The following is a 22,193-nucleotide window of genomic DNA, read 5'->3' on the forward strand; positions in this document are numbered from 1 at the left end:
TCTAAATGGAAGGGGTGGAGGTACCGGTCTGCTCATCTCAAACGATTGGAAATTTAATCATTTACCACCTCTGTGTAACAACAACTCATTTGAATCACATTCTATTACCATCACTAGTCCTATTAAAATTCATTGTGCAGTTATATCGTCCCCCAGGTCAGCTTGGCAGTTTCTTGGCAGGAGCTAGATGTGCTACTCTCATCCTTCCCAGAGGATGGCACTCCTCTCATAGTTCTTGGAGACTTCAACATCCACCTTGAAAAACCTCAAGCTGCTGACTTCCACACTCTGCTTGCCTCATTCGATCTCAAACGAGTATCGACTGCGGTTACTCACAAATCGGGTAACAAATTGGACCTTATTTACACACGCTACTGCTCCACTGACCACGCTCTTGTCACTCCACTGCACACCTCAGATCACTTCCTCCTCACTCTCAACCTCAGTCTGCCTCAGAACACAACACGCACGCCTCCACAGGTCACCTTTCGGCGGAACCTACGCTCACTCTCACCCTCTCGTCTATCCTCTTTGGTCTCGTCCACACTTCCTTCATCAGACCAGCTCTCAGCACTAGATACTAACAGTCCAACTGATACTCTTTTCTCCACTCTAACATCCTGCTTGGACAACTTCTGCCCCCTTTCCTCCAGACTAGCCCGCGCCACTCCCTCTGCCCCCTGGTTATCGGATGTTCTCCGTGAACACCGTGCTAAACTCAGGGGTGCAGAGAGGAAGTGGCGCAAATCCAAAGATCAATCTGACCTTGGTCTTTATCAATCCCTCCTCTCTTCCTTCTCTGCTAACATATCTACTGCTAAAATGACTTACTATCACAACAAAATTAACAATTCTTCTGACTCTCGCATGCTTTTCAAAACCTTCTCCTCCCTTCTTAACCCTCCTCCTCCTCCTCCTCCTTCATCAACCCAAACAGCTGATGATTTTGCCACATTCTTCATAAACAAAACTACCACCATCAGCAGCCAATTTACTAATCCACAAATTAACACACACATTTTACCAGCTAACACACACATTCTACCCTCCTTCTCCTTGCTTTCAGAGACAGAAGTTTCCAAACTCCTCCTCTCCAATCACCCTACTACCTGTCCGCTTGATCCTATTCCCACTAACCTACTTCAAGCTATTTCCCACACTCACATTATACCCACACTCACACACATCATAAACGCATCTCTTCACACTGGTACATTTCCCACAGCATTCAAGCAGGCTCGGGTAACCCCACTGCTTAAGAAACCCACTCTAAATCCAGCACATCTCGAGAATTACAGACCGGTATCCCTTCTTCCATTCGTCGCAAAAACACTTGAACGAGTTGTTTTCAACCAGATCTCCTCCTTTCTTACGCAGAACAACCTCTTGGACAGCAATCAGTCTGGCTTCAAAAGCGGGCACTCAACTGAGACTGCTCTGCTCTCAGTAATTGAAGCTCTAAGATTCGCAAGAGCAACTTCCAAGTCCTCAGTTCTCATCCTGCTGGATCTGTCTGCTGCCTTTGACACAGTTAACCACAAGATCCTGCTGTCAATCCTAAAGATGAAGGGGATCACAGGAACTACACTCCAGTGGTTCAAGTCTTATCTCTCGGGCAGGTCCTTTAGGATGTCGTGGAGGGGTGAGGTGTCTAAGACCCAACATCTAGCCACTGGTGTGCCTCAGGGCTCAGTGCTTGGACCACTTCTCTTCTCAATCTACATGACATCACTAGGATCTGTGATTCAGAAACATGGCTTTTCCTACCACTGCTACGCTGATGACAAACAACTCTACCTCTCATTCCAGCCTGATGATTCGACGGTAGCCGCTCGCATCTCAGCCTGCCTGACAGACATTTCTGGCTGGATGAAGGACCACCACCTTCAACTAAACCTTGCGAAGACAGAGCTTCTTGTAATCCCGGCTAACCCAGCACTTAATCACAACTTCACCATTCAGCTAGGCTCATCATCCATAACTCCATCAAGATCAGCCAGGAACATTGGAGTTGTAATTGATGATCAATTGAATTTCACAGACCACATTGCTAGCACTGCCCGGTCATGCAGATTTGCCTTGTACAACATCAGAAGGATCAGGCCCTTCCTATCAGAGCATGCTACACAACTCCTTGTTCAGGCGCTTGTTCTATCCAGACTGGACTATTGTAATGCTCTCCTGGCCGGTCTCCCAGCTTGCACTGTCAAACCTCTGCAACTGATCCAGAATGCTGCAGCTAGAGTGGTCTTCAATGAGCCGAAGAGAGCACACGTCACTCCTCTCCTCACGAAATTGCACTGGTTGCCGGTTGCCGCTCGCATCAAATTCAAGTCACTGACGTTTGCCTACAGAACAACCACTGGCACTGCTCCCCTGTACCTGAACTCATTACTTCAGACTTATGTGCCATCCAGAAACTTGCGCTCTGCAAGCGAGCGGCGTCTGGTGGTGCCATCCCAAAGAGGCACGAAATCTCTCTCTCGGACCTTTACCATGACTGTTCCCTGCTGGTGGAATGATCTGCCTAACTCAGCCAGAGCTGCTGAGTCTGTAGCCATCTTTAAGAAACTGCTGAAGACATATCTTTTTCGGCAACACTTGAGCACTTGATCCAATACTACTAACACTTTCTTATCTATTCTTAAAAAATAAAAAAAATAAAAAATATTGCACTGGATTGTACTGTGAAGGGTCATAGCACTTACATACTGTTGTCCTACTGCTAGTTTAATTGCTTCTATTGTTTCTCACTTGTAAGTCGCTTTGGATAAAAGCGTCTGCTAAATGAATAAATGTAAATGTAAATGATCAAACAGTCAAACATTTATAGCATTTATTCCTTTTAGTCTATGATATAATCAGACAACTTCTCAGGCAATCATCTAGCCCTTTGGGGTCTGTCCTGTTTTGGTGTGTTTGGCAAATCTGCTTTGGGGTTCAGATCATGTGAGTTGGAGTTAGGAAAAAAGCTCTTCATGTCCTGTTCATCTGCGGTTTCGTTGGTGTTGAATCTTTTAACATGAATATTGTTTTGTATACTGAATATTTTGTATATTTAATATTGAATACTGTATCACATTTACATTTGAGTACTGTGCCCCTTGACGATTGTCTGCATATCTCTTTGCTTTTGATTTTTGTTCTTCATCTCTATCGCATACTCGCTGATCTTTGCCTGCATCTGAAACGATCACTTTGGTTGGTGCATCTTTATCAAAATATGTTAACATGCTTGCTCTGGCCAATTCTTCTTTTAGTGCCTCGAACGATTGTCTTTGTTCTGGCCCAAACTCAAAGTATGTCCCCTTTTTTGTCAAGCATCTTAGTGGTTTTGACAATGTTGCAAACTGCGGGATGAATCTGCTGCTGTATCGCCCACCAGACCTGGGAACCTCCTAACCTCTGAAGACGTCTTTGGTTCTCTTGCCTCCCTTACTGCTCGCACCCTTTCTTCTGTTGGACCGATTCCTTTCCCAGACAAAATAATCCCCATTAATATCAGTTTGCTCATGTTGAACTGGCACCTCTCAGAGTTTAAAGTCAATCCACGTTCACTTAGCCGTTTTATGACCACATGTAAATGCTGATCGTGCGTTTCTTGGTCACAAGCATGAACAATGACATCGTCTGAGATATTTTCTACACCCTCAATTCCTGCTAAGGCGTTGGCAATCTCGTTGCCAATACTGATACTGTTCGCTGGCGGAGGATACACCAAAGATCACGATATATGCCATTATGCACTGCAAATGTAGTGATCTCTCTTGATTCAGGGCTGAGCTCCAGCTGGTGGTAATCCCATTTTAAATCCAGTTTACTAAATATAGTTGAGACACTGACGCCTTGGAGAATCTCACCCACAGTTTGCTCCTTGTTGTCTGTCATGTGATTCCCTGTTTGCCATGTGTCTTGTTAATTGTCTGATCATTGTTCCCATGTGTTTCTGATTAGCCACGCCCCTTTGTTATCTTGTTTAGCTTGTTTGTCTGTGTATTTATACCTCTGTGTTTCAGTTGTTGGTTGTCGGTCGATGTTTGTGTTTGCTGTAGCTTGTAGATGTTTCTTGTTCCTTTCCTGAGTTTCCTGTTCTGTTGTTTATTAAATAAAGTAGTGCGTGCACGTGGATTATCTCTCCGCTTCATCTATGCCTCAGCGTAACAGATCGACCGACCACAAGATGAATCCAGCAGCACAAATTGTGTGTCTCCGTCAGGAAGAGAGGCCCGTGGAAGAATACATCGTGGACTTTTTGGAGCTGGCTCACTTGACCGGTATGGATGAAATAAGTCTAATCATCTTTTTCACTGGAGGACAATCAGAGCCGATCAGCTCCCTTATGCCACTTCATCACCCTAGCTGGAATCTCCAGCATTATATTGTCCATGCTCTTTGGCTGGCCGGATCAACTCTTACTGAGGGTTATGCAGAAGCCTGCAAACTGACAGTACCCGCCAAGCCTGAGCATCTTAAAGTCATGCCTGATCTTCACAACAGCCCAGAGCTTCCTTCCTACGCTCCACGTCAGCCCTGCCGATCCAGAGACGCGTCACGTCAGCCCTGCCGATCCAGAGACGCGTCACGTCAGCCCTGCCGATCCAGAGACGCGTCACGTCAGTCCTGCGGATCCAGAGACGCTTCACGTCAGTCCTGCGGATCCAGAGACGCTTCACGTCAGTCCTGCCGATCCAGAGACGCTTCACGTCAGTCCTGCCGATCCAGAGACGCTTCACGTCAGTCCTGCCGATCCAGAGACGCGTCACGTCAGTCCTGCGGATCCAGAGACGCTTCACGTCAGTCCTGCCGATCCAGAGACGCTTCACGTCAGTCCTGCCGATCCAGAGATGCTTCACGTCAGTCCTGTCGATCCAGAGACGCTTCACGTCAGTCCTGCCGATCCAGAGACGCTTCACGTCACGTCTGCCGAGCCTGAGCTTCACGTCACGTCTGCCGAGCCTGAGCTTCACGTCACGTCTGCCGAGCCTGAGCTTCACGTCACGTCTGCCGAGCCTGAGCTTCACGTCACGTCTGCCGAGCCTGAGCTTCACGTCACGTCTGCCGAGCCTGAGCTTCACGTCACATCTGCCGAGCCTGAGCTTCACGTCACGTCTGCCGAGCCTGAGATTCACGTCACGTCTGCCGAGCCTGAGCTTTACGTCACGTCTGATGAGCCTGAGCCTCACGTCACGTCTGACGAGCCTGAGCCTCACGTCACGTCTGCCGAGCCAGAGCTTCACGTCAAGATGGCCGCCGCCGAGCCAGAGCTTCACGTCAAGATGGCCGCCACCGAGCCAGAGCTTCACGTCAAGATGGCCGCTGCCGAGCCAGAGCTTCACGTCAAGATGGCCGCCGCTACGCCTGTTCCTGAGCCGGTGTCTGTCGCAGTTCCTGAGCCGGTGTCTGTCGCAGTTCCTGAGCCGGTGTCTGTCGCAGTTCCTGAGCCGGTGTCTGTCGCAGTTCCTGAGCCGGTGTCTGTCGCAGTTCCTGAGCCGGTGTCTGTCGCAGTTCCTGAGCCGGTGTCTGTCGCAGTTCCTGAGCCGGTTGCTGTCGCTGAGCCGGGTTCTGTTCCTGTGCCGTGGTCACCCGAGTGGTCGTCTCTGCCGTGGCCGCCCGAGGGGTCTTCACCGCCGTGGCCGCCCGAGGGGTCTTCACCGCTGTGGCCGCCCGAGGGGTCTTCACTGCCGTGGCCGCCCGAGGGGTCTTCACCGCCGTGGCCGCCCGAGGGGTCTTCACCGCCGTGACCGCCCGAGGGGTCTTCACCGCCGTGGCCGCCCGAGGGGTCTTCACCGCCCGGAATTTCAAAATTCCACTTTTTCATATTTTCTCTCTGCAGTTTTTCTGGTGTATCCTTTAACTCCTTTCTCTTTTCTGTCTCTCTTTGGCGCACTTCTATTATCTGCACCTGTTTCAGGTTTCAACGACATGACTAACATCTGCTCTTCAATTCTCTCACACGGTGACTCTAGTTTTACTGAGCAGGCAAGCGTCAGACTTGATCCTTCCTCAAATAATTTGCGACGAAATAAATCTGCCATGCATTTGCTAAGAATAGCATCTCTTATCTGATTGTCTGTGTCTGCTTGAAATCCAGTCTTTTGCAGCTTGCCGCAGGCGAGTAGCAAATTGTTGGATCGTCTCACTTGTTTTCTGAGTCAACTTGTGAAAAGCTTGCCGAGCAAATGCCGCGTTGACTTTAGGCATGAAATAGGAATACAATGCAGTCACTGCAGCGCCATAGTCATAGTCATAGTAACCTACCTCATGTATTCCAGAGTTGAAAAGATATCTTATACGTCTGGTCCTGTGAGGTGTTACAATAAAGCCTTAGGGCTCATTTTGAAACGTAGGGACCAATCGAATTTGTCTACTAATGTCAAATTCATTTGAATTTGCAAAAGGTGACACATGAGAATCAACATTAACAGTAGGCCTATCAGGTGATACAGGAACTTTAAAAGTACTCACCGGCAAACGACGCGCGCCTTGGCTTTCCAGCTCGTACTGCTTCATCTTCAAAAGCTGTGTGTTATGCTCCTGCCGTTTAACCTCTAGATCAAGTTCTTTGAGCCTAACTGCCAATTTAAAATCCTCTGTGTTCAAACCTACAAGCGGATTAGCAGTAGCGTTTCCATCAACAGATTCCTCAAAAGTAGCTTCCACACCCTGCACACCCGCTTCGGCATTTCGTAACTCTGGACTGGATTCAACTCCTTCTAAAATTCCAATCCTCACTAATTTTCCACGCAACGCTTCTCGAATTACCTCCTTTGTCCCAGCTCTTTGAATAGGTATATTTAAAAAATCAGCCACCAAAAACAAGTCAGCTTTACGACATTTCTCCAATGCTTCAAAAGTAGGTGAAAGTCTAAAGGATTCAATGCTAAACTCCATTATATAACTATTTCCAACCCCTTTACACAAGTAAAAACTGCCAATCAGAAACAACAATAAATGCATTTAGCAAATAGTGTACTCACCAGCAAGATATTCTAACAAATTTTCCCCGAAGACGAAAAAAAAAAAAGAGAAGAAAACATCAAATGAGCAAACAAAATATGGCCTAAAGAACAAATAAAATAAAATAAATGAATAAAAAGCAGCGGACGAGCCCCCATTTATTACGATCTGACTAGGTTAAATCGTAAAAAGAATAATAGACATGACTCCCACTCCCAGTCGTCAGACCAAAAGAAACCAATGAGTCCGAAGTTTCGGTAAGAAAAACGATAAACGTTTTATTAGAAAAAAATATGAAGAAAAAACAAACACACGTAAAATGTAAATATCTCCAAAGTAACAAACCAGTGGGTGTAAAATCTTCAGGAAGACCCAAGGCCCAAAATAACAAACAAAACGGATAATAAACAAAATATCAAAACTAACTTCCCTCAAAGAATCCAAAATCAAAATCCAACGAATTTCCCTAACTACACTAACAAAACAGAACAAATGGGATTTCAAAGAAAAGGGCAGGTCAACCCTACAAAAACACCATCACTGAAAATAACAGAAACATAACATAAGCTAACTCAGGAAAAATGATCTGACGGCTGGAGAGGAGACAGGAGAAGTGCGACCGGCCCGGAATCGCAACAGCTCGCCTTCAGAAACCAGAAGCATTCTTTTAAGCCCGCGTTAACCAAAGGGTGGAGCCATCTCACAGCTGATCAGGATTATCCTGCTTGGAACAAATGAAAGAAAAACGAAAGAGACAAAAAACACAACAGAGTATACAAACAATATACAATCAAAACAGTATGCGGAGTTACATAATTCCGTAACACTGGTACACATTGTCATATTGATTATAATTCAAATGCATTATTGTATTGACCACAATATTAATGATGATAATTGTTGAGAGGGGCACTTTTGATTAGTTTCAAAAAAAGGGCAGGTGCTTGAGGACCTGAAGCCCTCTGCTCTGCTGCAGTCATTTGTGCTGTGCCATTGCAACCCCAAATGCTGCAGTTTTACAGGTCAGCACTGAATCAGCTAAGCTATTCTGGAAAGACATCAATAACACTAAAGGCATGTGCTCTAGCCTCCAGTACAGAACACCAATACATATTGGGGTGCAAATAGCCAAGCTATGTGGCCATTGATGTGTATACCTGGTGCAACTTGTCATTTTTGTAATGTTAGTTATTATATGTTGCCTCTGCTGTATTTTTCTACAGCTTCTGTATCTGTGTCTGTGTGTTTGCAGTATTGATCGACAAAGGTGAGTGTAGCATGTAATCACATTTTCTGCCATTTTCACTGTTTAAAGGTAGGGTAGGTAGGATTTATATAAAAACTTTTTACCAAATTTGATTAAACTTTCTATATATATCACTGCATAATTAAAATGTAAGTACTCTGATAAAAAGAGTATAAAAATCGAGTGACTCTAGACCGTTTAATCTTCATTAAACACAGCTCATTATTTCCATTCGGGACGAATCACAGGATTGGCTTGCGCGACTGTCACTCTCCGTCGCCATGACTACCGCCGTTATTACTGGCTCTGCCCACGTGCGCGCAGTCGCGCACCCGTTTTTAGGTGGGAGTGAATGGAATTAATGAGCATGTGTTTATTGAAGATTAAATACACTAGAGTCACTCGGTTTTTTATACTCTCTATTTCAGAGTACTTGCATTTTAATTATGCATTGGTATATAAAGACAGTTTAAACAAATTTGAATACAAGTTTTTTTTAGACAATTCTGACCTACCCTACCTTTAAGTCTGACTATTTATATACTGTATAACGCATCAGTAACTGAAATATATATATATGATTTTCAAACAATTAAAACCTTAATCCTTAATTTTCTCTTGTTTTCAGTGTGTCTGCAGGCCACTGTTGAGGGTAATATTGGAGGCTTCGCTGTCTTGCCTTGTTCTTCCATTGACAATGGCTTTAAACATGAAGATATAACGGTTTATTGGAGACATAACAGCAGCCAAAATGTTTATGACATACTTGAGGGTAAAGGTTCAGTAGAGAATCAGGATCCGGCATACAAGAACAGAGCTGAAACCTTTCCTAATGAGTATATGAAAGGAAACTTTTCACTCAAACTCAACAAACTTCAATACACAGATGCAGGAAAGTACGTCTGCTACATCACAAAGGCACATCAAAATCCAAGCACACAGCTTTTCGTCAAAGGTATGTCTTAATTTATTTATTTAAAAATGCAATGTTGATTTATTTAACGAAAAATTCTCTTAATGTTCTTGTGATTTTGTGTCTTACAGGCAGAGGAAACCATGGAGCAAAAACAATAGCAGAGGGGATTTTATTTTTAATTCTGCTTAATATTCTACAATTTATTTAAATGAAGAAAGAATATGCTGTGTTGTGTGTGTTTCAGCCGCATGTACACTACAGATGCAATGACAGTAACTCAGCTGCATGAGTGAATGGGCACTCAATAGAGGGTATGCATTGACTTCACTTTCCCACGGGAACACAGTCCCTCAGCCGGACTGAGTGGCAGAAGAGCCGCTGCATGACTGGATTTAATAGGGGAAACTGCGGAAACGTGAGTAAAACAAACGATTATCAGTTTAAACTAAAAGTTGGAATCGATATAGTGTTCCTTACAACTTACCAAAGATCCAGTGATCCATGGATATTGACATGCAGCCCGTGATCATGTTTCCTGACATTTATCTGCCTGATTTCGAAGCCAGGGAAATACGTAAAGCAAATTTGCCTGTGAACACTTTACATAAATACAATATAGATAGGTCTAAATCCGGGTGATCACTCATATCAATGTTATATGCAAATCATATCGTCCAGCCCTAAAACTTGTAGGCTATAGTTTTTTGTCAGGGTTTATTTAAAAACATCCGATTATCCGTTACCTCACAAGTTTAATTTGTCTAATAAACTGACCTGTGTGAGTATTAATTCAGCACTTGCAGGTAGTTCGGTAGAATGAAAAGTCCTTATTCCTTTATATCCGCGGGACTCGCGTGTGGCGCTGATATCTCTGTCTCTCATTAGCAATCGCGCCCTGCTTCACACCACAGTCATGTTAAAAACTTAAATGTATTCACTCATCCATAAACATTATTAGATCCATCGGCATGACGACAAGATCCATAATTCCTCAGGCGCTTATGCGTCATCAAACTACGCCTTTGCAATTGTAAGAGGTTAGCGACCCCTAGCGGCGTAAAAAAATACATATTGTAGCTTTAAGCATAAACCGGTCGACACAGGTAGTTTTTTGCCTCCAACTTCGATTTTGTGTGGTATGTAAATGCATTAACCTGCTTTCTGTCGGCTTTAAGTGTGCAAGTGTTAAATGTGACAGGAACGCATCCTTCCACTCCAGAAGTGCAGATTTAAACACATCCAGACAGAGCAAGCATTTTGCAGGAAAGAAAAAAGGAAATATATCACGAACACAGACTCTTTCATCACCCAGAAAATATTAAAATGCCCTCTAATCTCGTGCAGCAGAAGTAGAAGTGGTTCAGTCAGAACGCTGTAACTGCATGAGAGGATTATATACAAGCTGTAAGTTTCCCGCTGACATGTCGCAAGCTTTATTAAACTCAACCGACATAACAAATGAAATACTCAGGTACGCAAATTATTGTTTTGTCGTCACACAGGGTCATGGCCTGATTTATTAATAAAGTCATGTAAACACGGTTTACTTGCGTTGTTATGGTTAATGCATTTGCATGTAAATGGGGGAAACTGGTTATTTCATATTTGTGAGTTATCAGCTTTGGTGTGCATGTAAACATGCTCAATGATAACTGCAAATCCAGCTTTCGCTGCCTGGAGTCCAGTTGTTTCTATGAATTGCAGTGATCCATTTGCTTCTCTGTTCTGTAGCTTTCGGCAGTCTGTAAAAATATACCTCAGATTTCTTGTCAAATTTAGTTTTAGTCAATCGCAAAGCTCTTTTACATTTTAGATGTGTTTTTTGCACTGAAAACCGATGCTGCCACTCAGTCTTTTTGCCACTCAGTGGGCGTGACCGCAATCACTCCAGCTGACGGTGACGTCACGCGCATACCCTCTATTTCCAGGTTTTTTAATTGCCAACAATGTCATTGGCCGGTGTTACGTTATTATGTGACATCGAGAGGTGTGGTTCGGGAGTTCTTTGTAGTTCTTCGTTTCTTTGTATTGTTTTCTGTCGCTGTCCGTTTTTACTTTCTCTTTTGCAGGTGATGTGCTGATTGGTCCGCCTCTGCCTTCAATCATCTGCGGGGAGGGTTTTGGTGTACTGACGTAGGAGGACGAGAGCCAGTCATATGGTTACCGGAAGGATAAAAGGACACACCACCTCACTGGAGGCGCGCGGCTTTTTGTTTGTGAACTTGGTCTGCGACCGTGCGCTCTGTATTTTCTGTTATGCTTATTTTGATTCTGTGTTTGGTTACCATTTAAGTCTTGTCTAGTGTGCTTTGATTTTCACGTGAAACCCATATGCTTTGCCGATCTTTTTCCTTTATTGTTGGAAAGAGTTAAGAGTGGGAACACTGTGTTTGGCTGGATAAAGGAAAAGGGATAGGTAAGTTATGTCACGTGACGTACATTGTGCACACTTAGTTTGAACTTTGTTTAGATACACTAGGTTTAGGGGCATGTGCCATTTGTTGTATTTTTGTTTTGGTAGGTAGAGTAGGGAAGTACAGGACGTCCTGGACGTTGAAGACTTTTTCTTTCTACCTCTTTCTTTATAGATAGGTTAGTTAAAATGGGTTAGAAAGATTCTTTTTGTTTTATTCTTTTCGTTGTGTTGGCACTGTCTAATTTTCCCTTTTTCTTTTCCAGATCGGGTATAATATAATTTGTTCTTTTTTGTGATTTTTCTTTCGTTCTGGTTGTGAACCGTAATCATTTGTTTCCTTTATATATATATCTATATGTATAGAGATATCTATATACATGTTTATGGCCGATTATTGCACACAATAAATGTGTTCATCTGCTCTGCTGTTTCCTGGTGGTCTCCATTGCTTTCCCAGTGTGTTAATGGTAATGGTTATCGAGGGGTGGCTTAATGTTTCCCTTCTCAAAACTCCCTAGACTTTTAAAATCAGGGAAGGGACGTAACATTAATGGGGGCTCGTCCGGGATAATTTTTCCTGGAAATTGATTAATATTGGATTGATTAATTTATGCCACCTCGAGACATTTTTGCCATTTTTACACTGGGAGCCTGGTGAGTGTGTACAGCAGATTCTGTAGTAAGTGGCGGCCTATAGGTAGCAACATGGCAACGTTCGATTTGGAAAGTTTTATTGAAAATCCAACTGTAGAAATATTAGAGTGCTGCAGAAAGGATGATTTGTTGGCGATCGCGAATCATTTTCAGATTGTTGTGGCTAAACAATCTCTTAAGAAGGAGATAAAATCCATAGTATATGATCAGTTGGTGGAGTGGAAAGTGCTCGTGTTGCCAGAAGTGGGGGATGTTGCAGATGCTGGTGTGGATGCTGAGACACCTAGCAGGCATGTGGGTGAGATTGGTGAGGATATGCCTGTGGCGGAGTCCGAAGTTCGGGCGGGGTTACCTCGATTTGAACCGTTCTCGCCTTTTTCTGTGGACTCAAAAGGGGAAACGAAACTGAAAGTTCGTTTGGCCCGATTGCAGCTGGAAGCGCAAGAGAAAGCGCAGACTCGTCAGGGTGAGTTAGATTTGAGATTGCAAATTCGCAAACTCGAAATTGAGGCAGAGAAACAGGTGAAAATGCGACAGTTGGAGCTCGACGCAATGAAAATTGTGGGAAGCTCCGCTGCGCAATTACACCCCTCTCGAGTTACCACTGTTCCGCCTGCTCCTACCCCACCGTTGGCAGCAGTGTCTTCTGTTCATACCTCGCCGTTAGCAACGGTGCCTTCTGTTCCTCCATCGTTAGCAACGGGATCGTTTGATGTGAGTAAGCACATTACGTTAGTTCCTCATTTTAGAGAGACAGAGGTGGATTCGTATTTTAACGCTTTTGAGCGTATTGCTCTGTCACTTGGTTGGCCTCAGGAGGTTTGGGCCCTTCTATTGCAATGCAGGTTAATTGGGAAGGCGCAAGAAGTTTTTTCCACTCTTTCTTTAGAAGATAGTTTGAAGTACGAGACTGTGAAACTAGCGATATTACGTGCGTATGAACTGGTCCCAGAGGCATATCGACAGAGGTTCCGAAGCCATAAGAAGAATTCTAACCAGACCTATGTAGAGTTTGCAAGGGATAAGAGTATTTTGTTTGACAAATGGCGTAATGCCAGTAAAGCTGATGATTTTGGTTCATTGAGAGAATTAATCCTGTTGGAGGAATTTAAAGGGTGTTTATCTGAGCGTGTGGTGGTGTACTTAAACGAACAAAAAGTTGATTCACTGGCACGTGCTGCTGTTCTGGCAGATGAATTCGTACTCACCCATAAGGGCATATTTTCAGTGACGCGCGCTGAAAGGAGTGTGCCTGGCACCCCCTTACAAAGTCAGAGTGTCCGAGTGAAGTCTGGAAATTCACAATCAAGGGAGGTAAGGGAATGCTTTTATTGCCATAAGCCAGGGCATCTGATTGCGGATTGTGGTGTGCTTAAACGAAAACCGCAGGTGCAGCATCCTAAAAGTGTTGCGTTACTGGAGACCGTGCAACCATCTGAATTATCATGCTGTACTGATATTCCTGATGCAAATTATAAACCGTTTGTAATGACTGGGTTTGTTTCTTTATCTGGAAAGGTAGAGGATCAGAGAGAAGTTCACATCCTCCGAGATACTGGGGCCATGCAGTCACTTATGGTATGTGATGTTTTGCCTTTTTCCGGGGAATCATATTGCGGCTCAAATATTCTAGTTCGTGGTATTGAAATGCAGGTGGTACCAGTTCCTTTGCATCGCGTGCACTTAGCCAGTACCTTAGTTTCAGGGTTTGTAAAGGTTGGTATTCGTAATTCGTTGCCTGTAAAAGGAATAACCTTTATTTTGGGGAATGATTTGGCCGGAGGCAAAGTCATGCCAGTGCCAGAGGTGACTGATACTCCGAATGTATGTGCGATTTCTGATGATGTGGCTAGTCAATATCCTGAAGTATTTTCCGCCTGTGCAGTTACGCGCGCTCAGTTAGCGAGGACAGCTCAAATCGCTCTGGCTGACTCGTTGGTGGGGCGGACGTTAACAAATGATGTGTTAATCTCGGAGTCTGAAACGAAGGTGAGCTCACAAGACTCTAATCGGAAGAGTGTAGAAACTGTGCTGGGGAATTCTAATTCTTTGGACTTGCCTGTCACTCGTTCACAAATTATTGCCGCACAAAAGGAAGATCCGTCTTTGCGTAAATGTTTTTCGACTGTTCTTAGTGATGAGACTGCTAAGACAAGACATACTGCGTATTTTGTAGATGATGGATTATTGATGCGAAAGTGGTGTTCTAAGGTCGATGATGATCTGGATTGGAATGTTGTGTATCAGGTGGTTATCCCAATTACATACCGTTCTCAGGTATTATGGTTAGCTCATGAACATGTGTTGTCTGGACACTTGGGCATAACTAAGACCAACGATCGTATTCTACACCATTTTTTTTGGCCGGGTTTGAAACGCGATGTTGCTAAATTCTGTCGAACCTGTCACACTTGCCAAATGACGGGGAAGCCGAATCAGTTAATTCCCCCCGCACCACTCTCCCCTATTCCAATTGTGGGTGAAGCATTTGAAGAAGTGCTGGTAGACTGTGTTGGACCTCTGCCGAAGACAAAATCCGGTAACCAATATTTATGCACTATTATGTGTAGAGCGACGCGATTCCCAGAAGCTATACCGCTGCGCAAAATAACTGCTCCTGTAATTTTGAAAACGCTTGTAAAATTCTTTTCTACATTTGGTCTTCCTAAGGTGATTCAGACAGACCAGGGAACCAATTTTTTGTCGCGTGTTTTCGCTCAGACTCTTAAGTCTTTGTCCATTGAACATCGAGTCTCAAGTGCATACCACCCTGAGAGCCAAGGCGCAATTGAGAGGTTTCACCAGACCTTAAAAGCGATGCTTCGAAGGTATTGTATGGAAACAAATAAGGAATGGGACGAGGGAATCCCTTTGGTGTTGTTTGCCATACGTGAAACGGTGCAGGAATCACTCGGTTTTAGCCCAGCCGAGTTGGTTTTTGGGCATACTGTCCGAGGCCCACTAAAGGTTCTTAAAGATAGGATGCTGGAGACTAATTCAGAGTCTAAAGTAACCATCTTAGACTATGTTAGTCGTTTCAAGAAAAGGCTTCATGAGGCTTGCGATCTGGCTCAGAAATCTTTGAAAAATGTTCAGTGTGAAATGAAAAATCGTTATGACATCAAAGCAGTCGTACGGTCTTTTCAGCCTGGTGACAAGGTGTTGGTGTTACTACCCGTTCAAGGGTCAGCATTGTCGGCTCGATTTACTGGTCCTTATAAAGTGGTCCGAAAACTCAGTGAGACAGACTATGTTATACAGACTCCAGAGAGAAGACGTAAAACGCGTGTTTGTCATGTTAACATGCTCAAAGTGTATCATGAACGAGAACAAGTGCAGACTGATCTCGCTAAAGAGGTTATAGAGATTGCACCTGTTATGACAATGTCGGAAGTTGTGTCTGTTGCAGACGGTGAGATGGGTGCAGATGAGGATGGTCTAGTGCTGAGAAATACTCCCCAACAGTGTAACAAATTAGAAAATTCAGTTATTCTAACGAATTTGCCTTCTCGTCTTTCTCATTTACCCGATGGGCAGCTGCAGGATGTGGTAGATCTTATTCCCAGCTTTATTTTCGGATGTTCCGTCTCAGACTAATGTATTACGACATGATATTGATGTTAGTGGTGCGAAACCCATAAAACAACATGCCTATCGACTTAACGCGATCAAAAGATCCGTCATGAAGGAAGAAACTGAGTATCTGCTGACAAATGGACTAGCCCGGCATAGCTGTAGTCCGTGGAGTTCTCCGTGCCTTTTGGTAAATAAGTCTGACGGTTCGTTCCGTTTTTGTACGGACTACCGAAAAGTGAATGCCGTGACGATACCTGATTCTTATCCTCTTCCCAGGATGGAAGATTGTGTCGATAACATCGGTTCGGCGAAGTATGTTAGTAAGCTTGATTTACTTAAAGGATACTGGCAGGTACCTTTAACTCCGCGTGCGTCTGACATTTCTGCGTTCGTAACCCCGGACTGCTTTCTACAATACAACGTTATGGCGTTCGGGTTACGAAACGCACCGGCTACATTTCAGAGATTGATTCAGATAGTTCTAGCTGGTGTGCCCAACTGTAACGCTTATTTAGATGATCTTGTAATCTTTTCTAAGGACTGGACAGAACACATGTCCCTACTTCGTACAGTGTTTGAGAGGTTGGAGAGTGCTTCATTGACCCTTAACTTGGCGAAGTGTGTGTTCGGTCAAGCTAGTGTCACCTATCTGGGCAAACAGGTGGGACAGGGACAGGTGAAGCCTGTGGAAGCGAAAGTTGTCGCTATTACGGATTTTCCAGTACCTAAGACACGGCGAGAATTGAGACGATTTCTAGGTATGGCCGGGTACTACCGTAATTTTTGTAAAAATTTCTCCACAGTGGTAGCTCCACTCACGAATCTTCTTAGTCCAAAACGAACTTTCACATGGACTGAGGAGTGCCAGATTGCATTTGAGAGTGTCAAAGCTCTGTTGTATAGCACCCCAGTTTTAGCTGCTCCGAACTTTGATCGCTCTTTTAAGTTGGAAGTTGATGCGAGCGCGGTAGGCGCTGGAGCAGTGTTGCTTCAAGAGGGCGAGGATGGCGTGGACCATCCGGTGTGCTTTTTCTCCCGTAAGTTTAACAAACATCAAGGAAATTACTCTACAGTGGAAAAGGAAACTTTGGCGTTGCTGTTTGCCTTGCAGTTCTTTGAAGTTTATTTAGGCTCTTCCAACCTACCCACTATTGTGTATACAGATCATAATCCCCTCGTCTTTCTTTCTCGTATGTATAATGCTAATCAACGTCTGATGCGTTGGGCTTTGTTCGTACAGGGTTATAATCTTGAAATTCATCATAAAAAGGGGTCTGAGAATGTCCTGGCTGACGCTCTTTCCAGGGTTTGAAAGGGGCTTACTGCCGGTGAGTTATGATCTGCTTCATGTTAAGAATTTTCTTTAACAAACAATATATGTTTGTTCTTAAATGTGGGGGTGTTACGTTATTATGTGACATCGAGAGGTGTGGTTCGGGAGTTCTTTGTAGTTCTTCGTTTCTTTGTATTGTTTTCTGTCGCTGTCCGTTTTTACTTTCTCTTTTGCAGGTGATGTGCTGATTGGTCCGCCTCTGCCTTCAATCATCTGCGGGGAGGGTTTTGGTGTACTGACGTAGGAGGACGAGAGCCAGTCATATGGTTACCGGAAGGATAAAAGGACACACCACCTCACTGGAGGCGCGCGGCTTTTTGTTTGTGAACTTGGTCTGCGACCGTGCGCTCTGTATTTTCTGTTATGCTTATTTTGATTCTGTGTTTGGTTACCATTTAAGTCTTGTCTAGTGTGCTTTGATTTTCACGTGAAACCCATATGCTTTGCCGATCTTTTTCCTTTATTGTTGGAAAGAGTTAAGAGTGGGAACACTGTGTTTGGCTGGATAAAGGAAAAGGGATAGGTAAGTTATGTCACGTGACGTACATTGTGCACACTTAGTTTGAACTTTGTTTAGATACACTAGGTTTAGGGGCATGTGCCATTTGTTGTATTTTTGTTTTGGTAGGTAGAGTAGGGAAGTACAGGACGTCCTGGACGTTGAAGACTTTTTCTTTCTACCTCTTTCTTTATAGATAGGTTAGTTAAAATGGGTTAGAAAGATTCTTTTTGTTTTATTCTTTTCGTTGTGTTGGCACTGTCTAATTTTCCCTTTTTCTTTTCCAGATCGGGTATAATATAATTTGTTCTTTTTTGTGATTTTTCTTTCGTTCTGGTTGTGAACCGTAATCATTTGTTTCCTTTATATATATATATCTATATGTATAGAGATATCTATATACATGTTTATGGCCGATTATTGCACACAATAAATGTGTTCATCTGCTCTGCTGTTTCCTGGTGGTCTCCATTGCTTTCCCAGTGTGTTAATGGTAATGGTTATCGAGGGGTGGCTTAATGTTTCCCTTCTCAAAACTCCCTAGACTTTTAAAATCAGGGAAGGGACGTAACAGCCGGCGACAGCCTGTGACGTGACTACGGGTGTGACTGTGAGTACAAGAGGATGTACACATCATCAACTTTGTCTAAAGGAGACGTGATGTTTCGCCCCCTTCTCAGGAAAGCATGGTTGCATACGTAACGTGAGATGTGTGATAGCCTGGGCAAGTATATTTTTTTATAAAAAGTTATTTGCATTATTTATTTTATTTTTTTAAAGAACTGTAATCTGCTTCTCAACATTTGGAGAGTGTTAAGGGCTAAGTGCAATTTCTTATATAAATACTGACAGGAAAGTTTTTATTTTAATTGATTGAATTTTATGTTTTTATTTAAATGAGTAATTTAGTAATTTTAGTAGTTTTTGGAGTTAGTTTGGTGTTTGTTGATTCACCCCTGAACTTATGCTGCTGTAAACAAGAGTTTTGTTGTCCGTTTGCAGTTCATGTTGTTCCTCGCCAGGATCGAAACTTTATTTGAGCACCGATGTGAATTTTATAAGTTGGTGGACTACCTTTTATGTTTAATGCTGAGTTTGTCTTGTTGCTATTTTCTCCACTATAATTGACTATTTTACTCAGCAGAAACTTGAAGCTGACCTTGGTACAAATAAGCTAATAAAAACTTATTTAAAACAATATTTCATGTTTCCAAATATTGATTTGGTATGTAATAAGTGTGATAATGTAGAGTGAGCTGGTCATTATGACAAAATGAACCCTTTCGAGGTTATACATGTCCCCTCTGCATTGTTTTTGGGCTCTTGATCACCCCGTCTAGTGGTTTATTCTGCGATAATTATGGCTGACCGTATTTTACCTTGTGTAATCATCTCTCCATCACTTAAACTCTTATCCAATATCATTCATGTTTTGTTATACAACATAAATTACTGTTAAATTACAGTTACACACCAAATGTGAATTTTGCTTTAACTCTTTCCCCGCCATTGACGGAATTTTCCGATAATCCATGTTTTCACTGCTGTAAGGTTACGGGCGCTATTGTCCGTCTTCTGGGAGAGTACAGAATCTCCTGATCAAAACACGGGTGAAGAAGCATTGCTTGCGCACATGTAAGCTAACGCGATCATCAAACATTCAACAGCATTTAAATCAAAACTGATTTATGTTAATGTCGACCCAGGACGAGCTATAGGACTGTGAAGCTTTGAGTATACTCAATCTACTTCATCTATGTTTTGATCCTCGTTCTGAATCCGATCCAGACAAAGCCTTTGACAAAAATGTATTTTTTTGCTCAAAATGTCACTTTTTTTAAAAAGTGTTGATAACAAATAAAGAATGCATGAAGCTAGAATAAAATGGTTGTTGTTGTTGTTTAAAAGCAGAAACTGTTCTTTCTTTTGATATATTGAATAATACTCAGTTATTCATACAACAAAATATTCTGGGTGCCATGAATTTAGAATTTTGTGAAAATTGTGAAAATCACTTTTAAAAAAACTTGCGTGGAAAGAGTCATAACAAAATTATGGTCTAAAATCTTTGTGGTCAGCCGATAGCTATTAAGAAATATATTTATCTGTGTAGAATATGAGTTGTAGTGCTGTAAAGGTAGGCATTAAAGGTTTGGCAAATTCGTCTCAGTATGAGCTCCCGAGGACGGACACAAGTCTGGTCAGTCATTCTGTAAATAGAACAGCAGCAGAGATGGTCTTATTAGGAGATATGAGGGTCTGTGGCTCTAGCATTGGTGAAAGCTCAATGGCCAACTTGAATCACATGTGCCTTAATAACCAATCACATTACATCTTTGATGTCAGAGGCGTCCTCTGGTCTCCGGATTTTGGAGGTGTCAGATCAAACTAAGCCCTGCATTTAGGCTTACCTGATATACATTCAACTGAAACAATATTGAATCAAATTGAATCACAAGCTTATGGATCGAAATCAAATCAAATTTTGTTCTGTTATCAAATGTTTTGACAATCACAATAAAAATTTTGTGTTGTTGTTTTTTTAGTGCAGGGCAACTAGTAATCGCACTTAATCGCATCCAAAATAAAAGTTTGTGTTTACATAATATATGTGTGTACTGTGTATAATTATTTTGTATATATAAATACACACATATGCATGTATATATTTAAGAAATATTTGCATGTATATACTATATATATTTATTCATAATTTATATTATATAAAAATATAATTATTTTATATATGAATAACTATTTTTTCGTAAATATATACATGCATATGTGTGTATTTATACAAAATAATTATACACAGTACACACAGATATATTATGTAAACACAAACTTTTAATTAGTTTGTTTTGTTTTATCTGTTTGTTTAGTTTGTTTAGTTTATTTACAAACAAATAATAGATTCATGAGGCCAAAGATTTTCGTGAGATTTACCCAAGCACTACTGAGACATTAGAGCCAGCAAAGAAAGTCAGAAGTATTTTAAATGCTGTAATGCTGCTCTCGGCACCTTCGAAAATGTCAAATAGCCACTATCTTCATAAATCATGCATCACCACAATTGCCGTTAGAAGCTCCGGTTGTCATAAAAACACTTAAGTGTCCTGGAACACGTGCCTGAAATACAAGCTTTTTTAACACTTGCAATTTGACCATAGGAAATAACTTTGATGGGACAGTTCATGTTAGATTTTGTTGCTGGTTTGAAATATGTGAGTGTGGAAAGCAGTTTGAGATTTCAGGAATTGGACTTGGGCTGCGTTCCAAATCACATACCGTTGTAGGAACTTTGGTTTAAAACTTCACAACTGTTAAAAAAGAAAAGTTATATAGTATGAATGTGTGTAATATAAATGAAATCCTGCCATGTTGTCACTGTCATGTGACATTGCCGATTAGATGCCCAATTCAGAAACTGAACGGAAATAGTTGGTCATTCAGGGGTTTTTTGGCCTACTGTTTTATGAACACTATGAATTCGCACATAGGTTAATTTACTGATAAAAGGGGTGGGGCAAGAACACATCAAGGAATTTGAACTGTACTTAGCTAGATGTGGACTTTGAATTGGAACAATACAGCGACGGATGACGGTTCACAAGTCCACAAGTACAGACAATATTGCATATTGAGAAATGGCTGTTGAACATTTATGTTCAGAAAACAACTTATGAGACAACTTTCAAGGAAGAAGGACAAGGTAAAAATAAAACATCTCTTTTTCATGCTTTTGACACAATTCTTTGCCCCCTAAACATTAAATGACTAGGCTACTAAACTAAATTATGATTAAGTTTATGCCACTTTATGCTGTAAGAAAAAGTAAATTTCCTGTCAGGTAAATTAACACACTGCAGTATTAAGTGATTTCACCAAAACTAGGGTAAGTTTACACAGCTTACGGTGTTCACCAAAGTCAACTTTCCTCAGTTGCTAAAGTTTCAATATTGGGTAACTTTATTAGTTGAAAGTTAATATTGAACATTTTGGTATGTATGTGTCAAATTCCATAAGTAAACCATAACAGCATGTTATATTAATCATCGGTTAACAATAAAACATGGCCAGTCATAATGTACTATTGCTTTTTTATAGTTAAATCGGTAACACTTTACAATACGGGTGCACTAATATGCATTAATTCATGCTTAACTAATGCACAGATAATCATGTGTTAATGTATTACTCATGAAGAACTAAACCGTTAATTAATGATCACTGCATCAGCAACTAATAAAGATTATATATGGTTAATAGATTCAGTAATATATGAATTATGAATAATTAAATGTGTCATAATGTATTAATTTCTTAATAACATATTGTATTAACTAATAGTGTAAATTAATACATTAATTACCACAATTGGTCAAAGCACTGTACTTCAACTTCCAGTTGTCTGCTTTAATTAATCATTAACTAATGATTTGCAAATGTATCATTATGTTATGACTTTACTTGTTGAGGCACATAACTATTAACTAATTGTTAAGTATGTCATTTATGGGTTTTGACAGTTGCACATGCAGTGAATGTAATGTCAGAGAACGTGTTTTAAGGATGGGTGAGTTGGGCTGCACAAAA

General features: G+C 42.0%; 1 protein-coding gene across 2 annotated transcripts in view; it reads left to right on the forward strand.

Annotated features, from left to right (window-relative positions):
* Window positions 1–18,797, forward strand: part of LOC306987792 (CD276 antigen homolog) — a 28,074-nt gene extending 9,277 nt beyond the window's left edge. Inside the window, exons 2-6 of one of the 2 annotated variants that reach the window (XM_079592356.1) lie at window positions 8,181–8,224; window positions 8,832–9,158; window positions 9,248–9,534; window positions 11,048–11,078; window positions 18,172–18,797. In XM_079592356.1, coding sequence (XP_079448482.1) covers window positions 8,181–8,224; window positions 8,832–9,158; window positions 9,248–9,327 — 451 coding nt within the window. In that variant the 3' untranslated portion in view covers window positions 9,328–9,534; window positions 11,048–11,078; window positions 18,172–18,797. Of the gene's footprint in view, window positions 1–8,180; window positions 8,225–8,831; window positions 9,159–9,247; window positions 11,079–18,171 lie in introns of both variants that reach the window. The other variant, XM_079592355.1, reaches the window with a different exon arrangement.
* The last annotated feature ends 3,396 nt before the right edge of the window (window positions 18,798–22,193 follow it).

The sequence above is a fragment of the Phoxinus phoxinus genome (genome assembly GCF_949152265.1).
Source record: "Phoxinus phoxinus genome assembly, chromosome: 20".
NCBI lineage: Eukaryota > Metazoa > Chordata > Actinopteri > Cypriniformes > Leuciscidae > Phoxinus > Phoxinus phoxinus.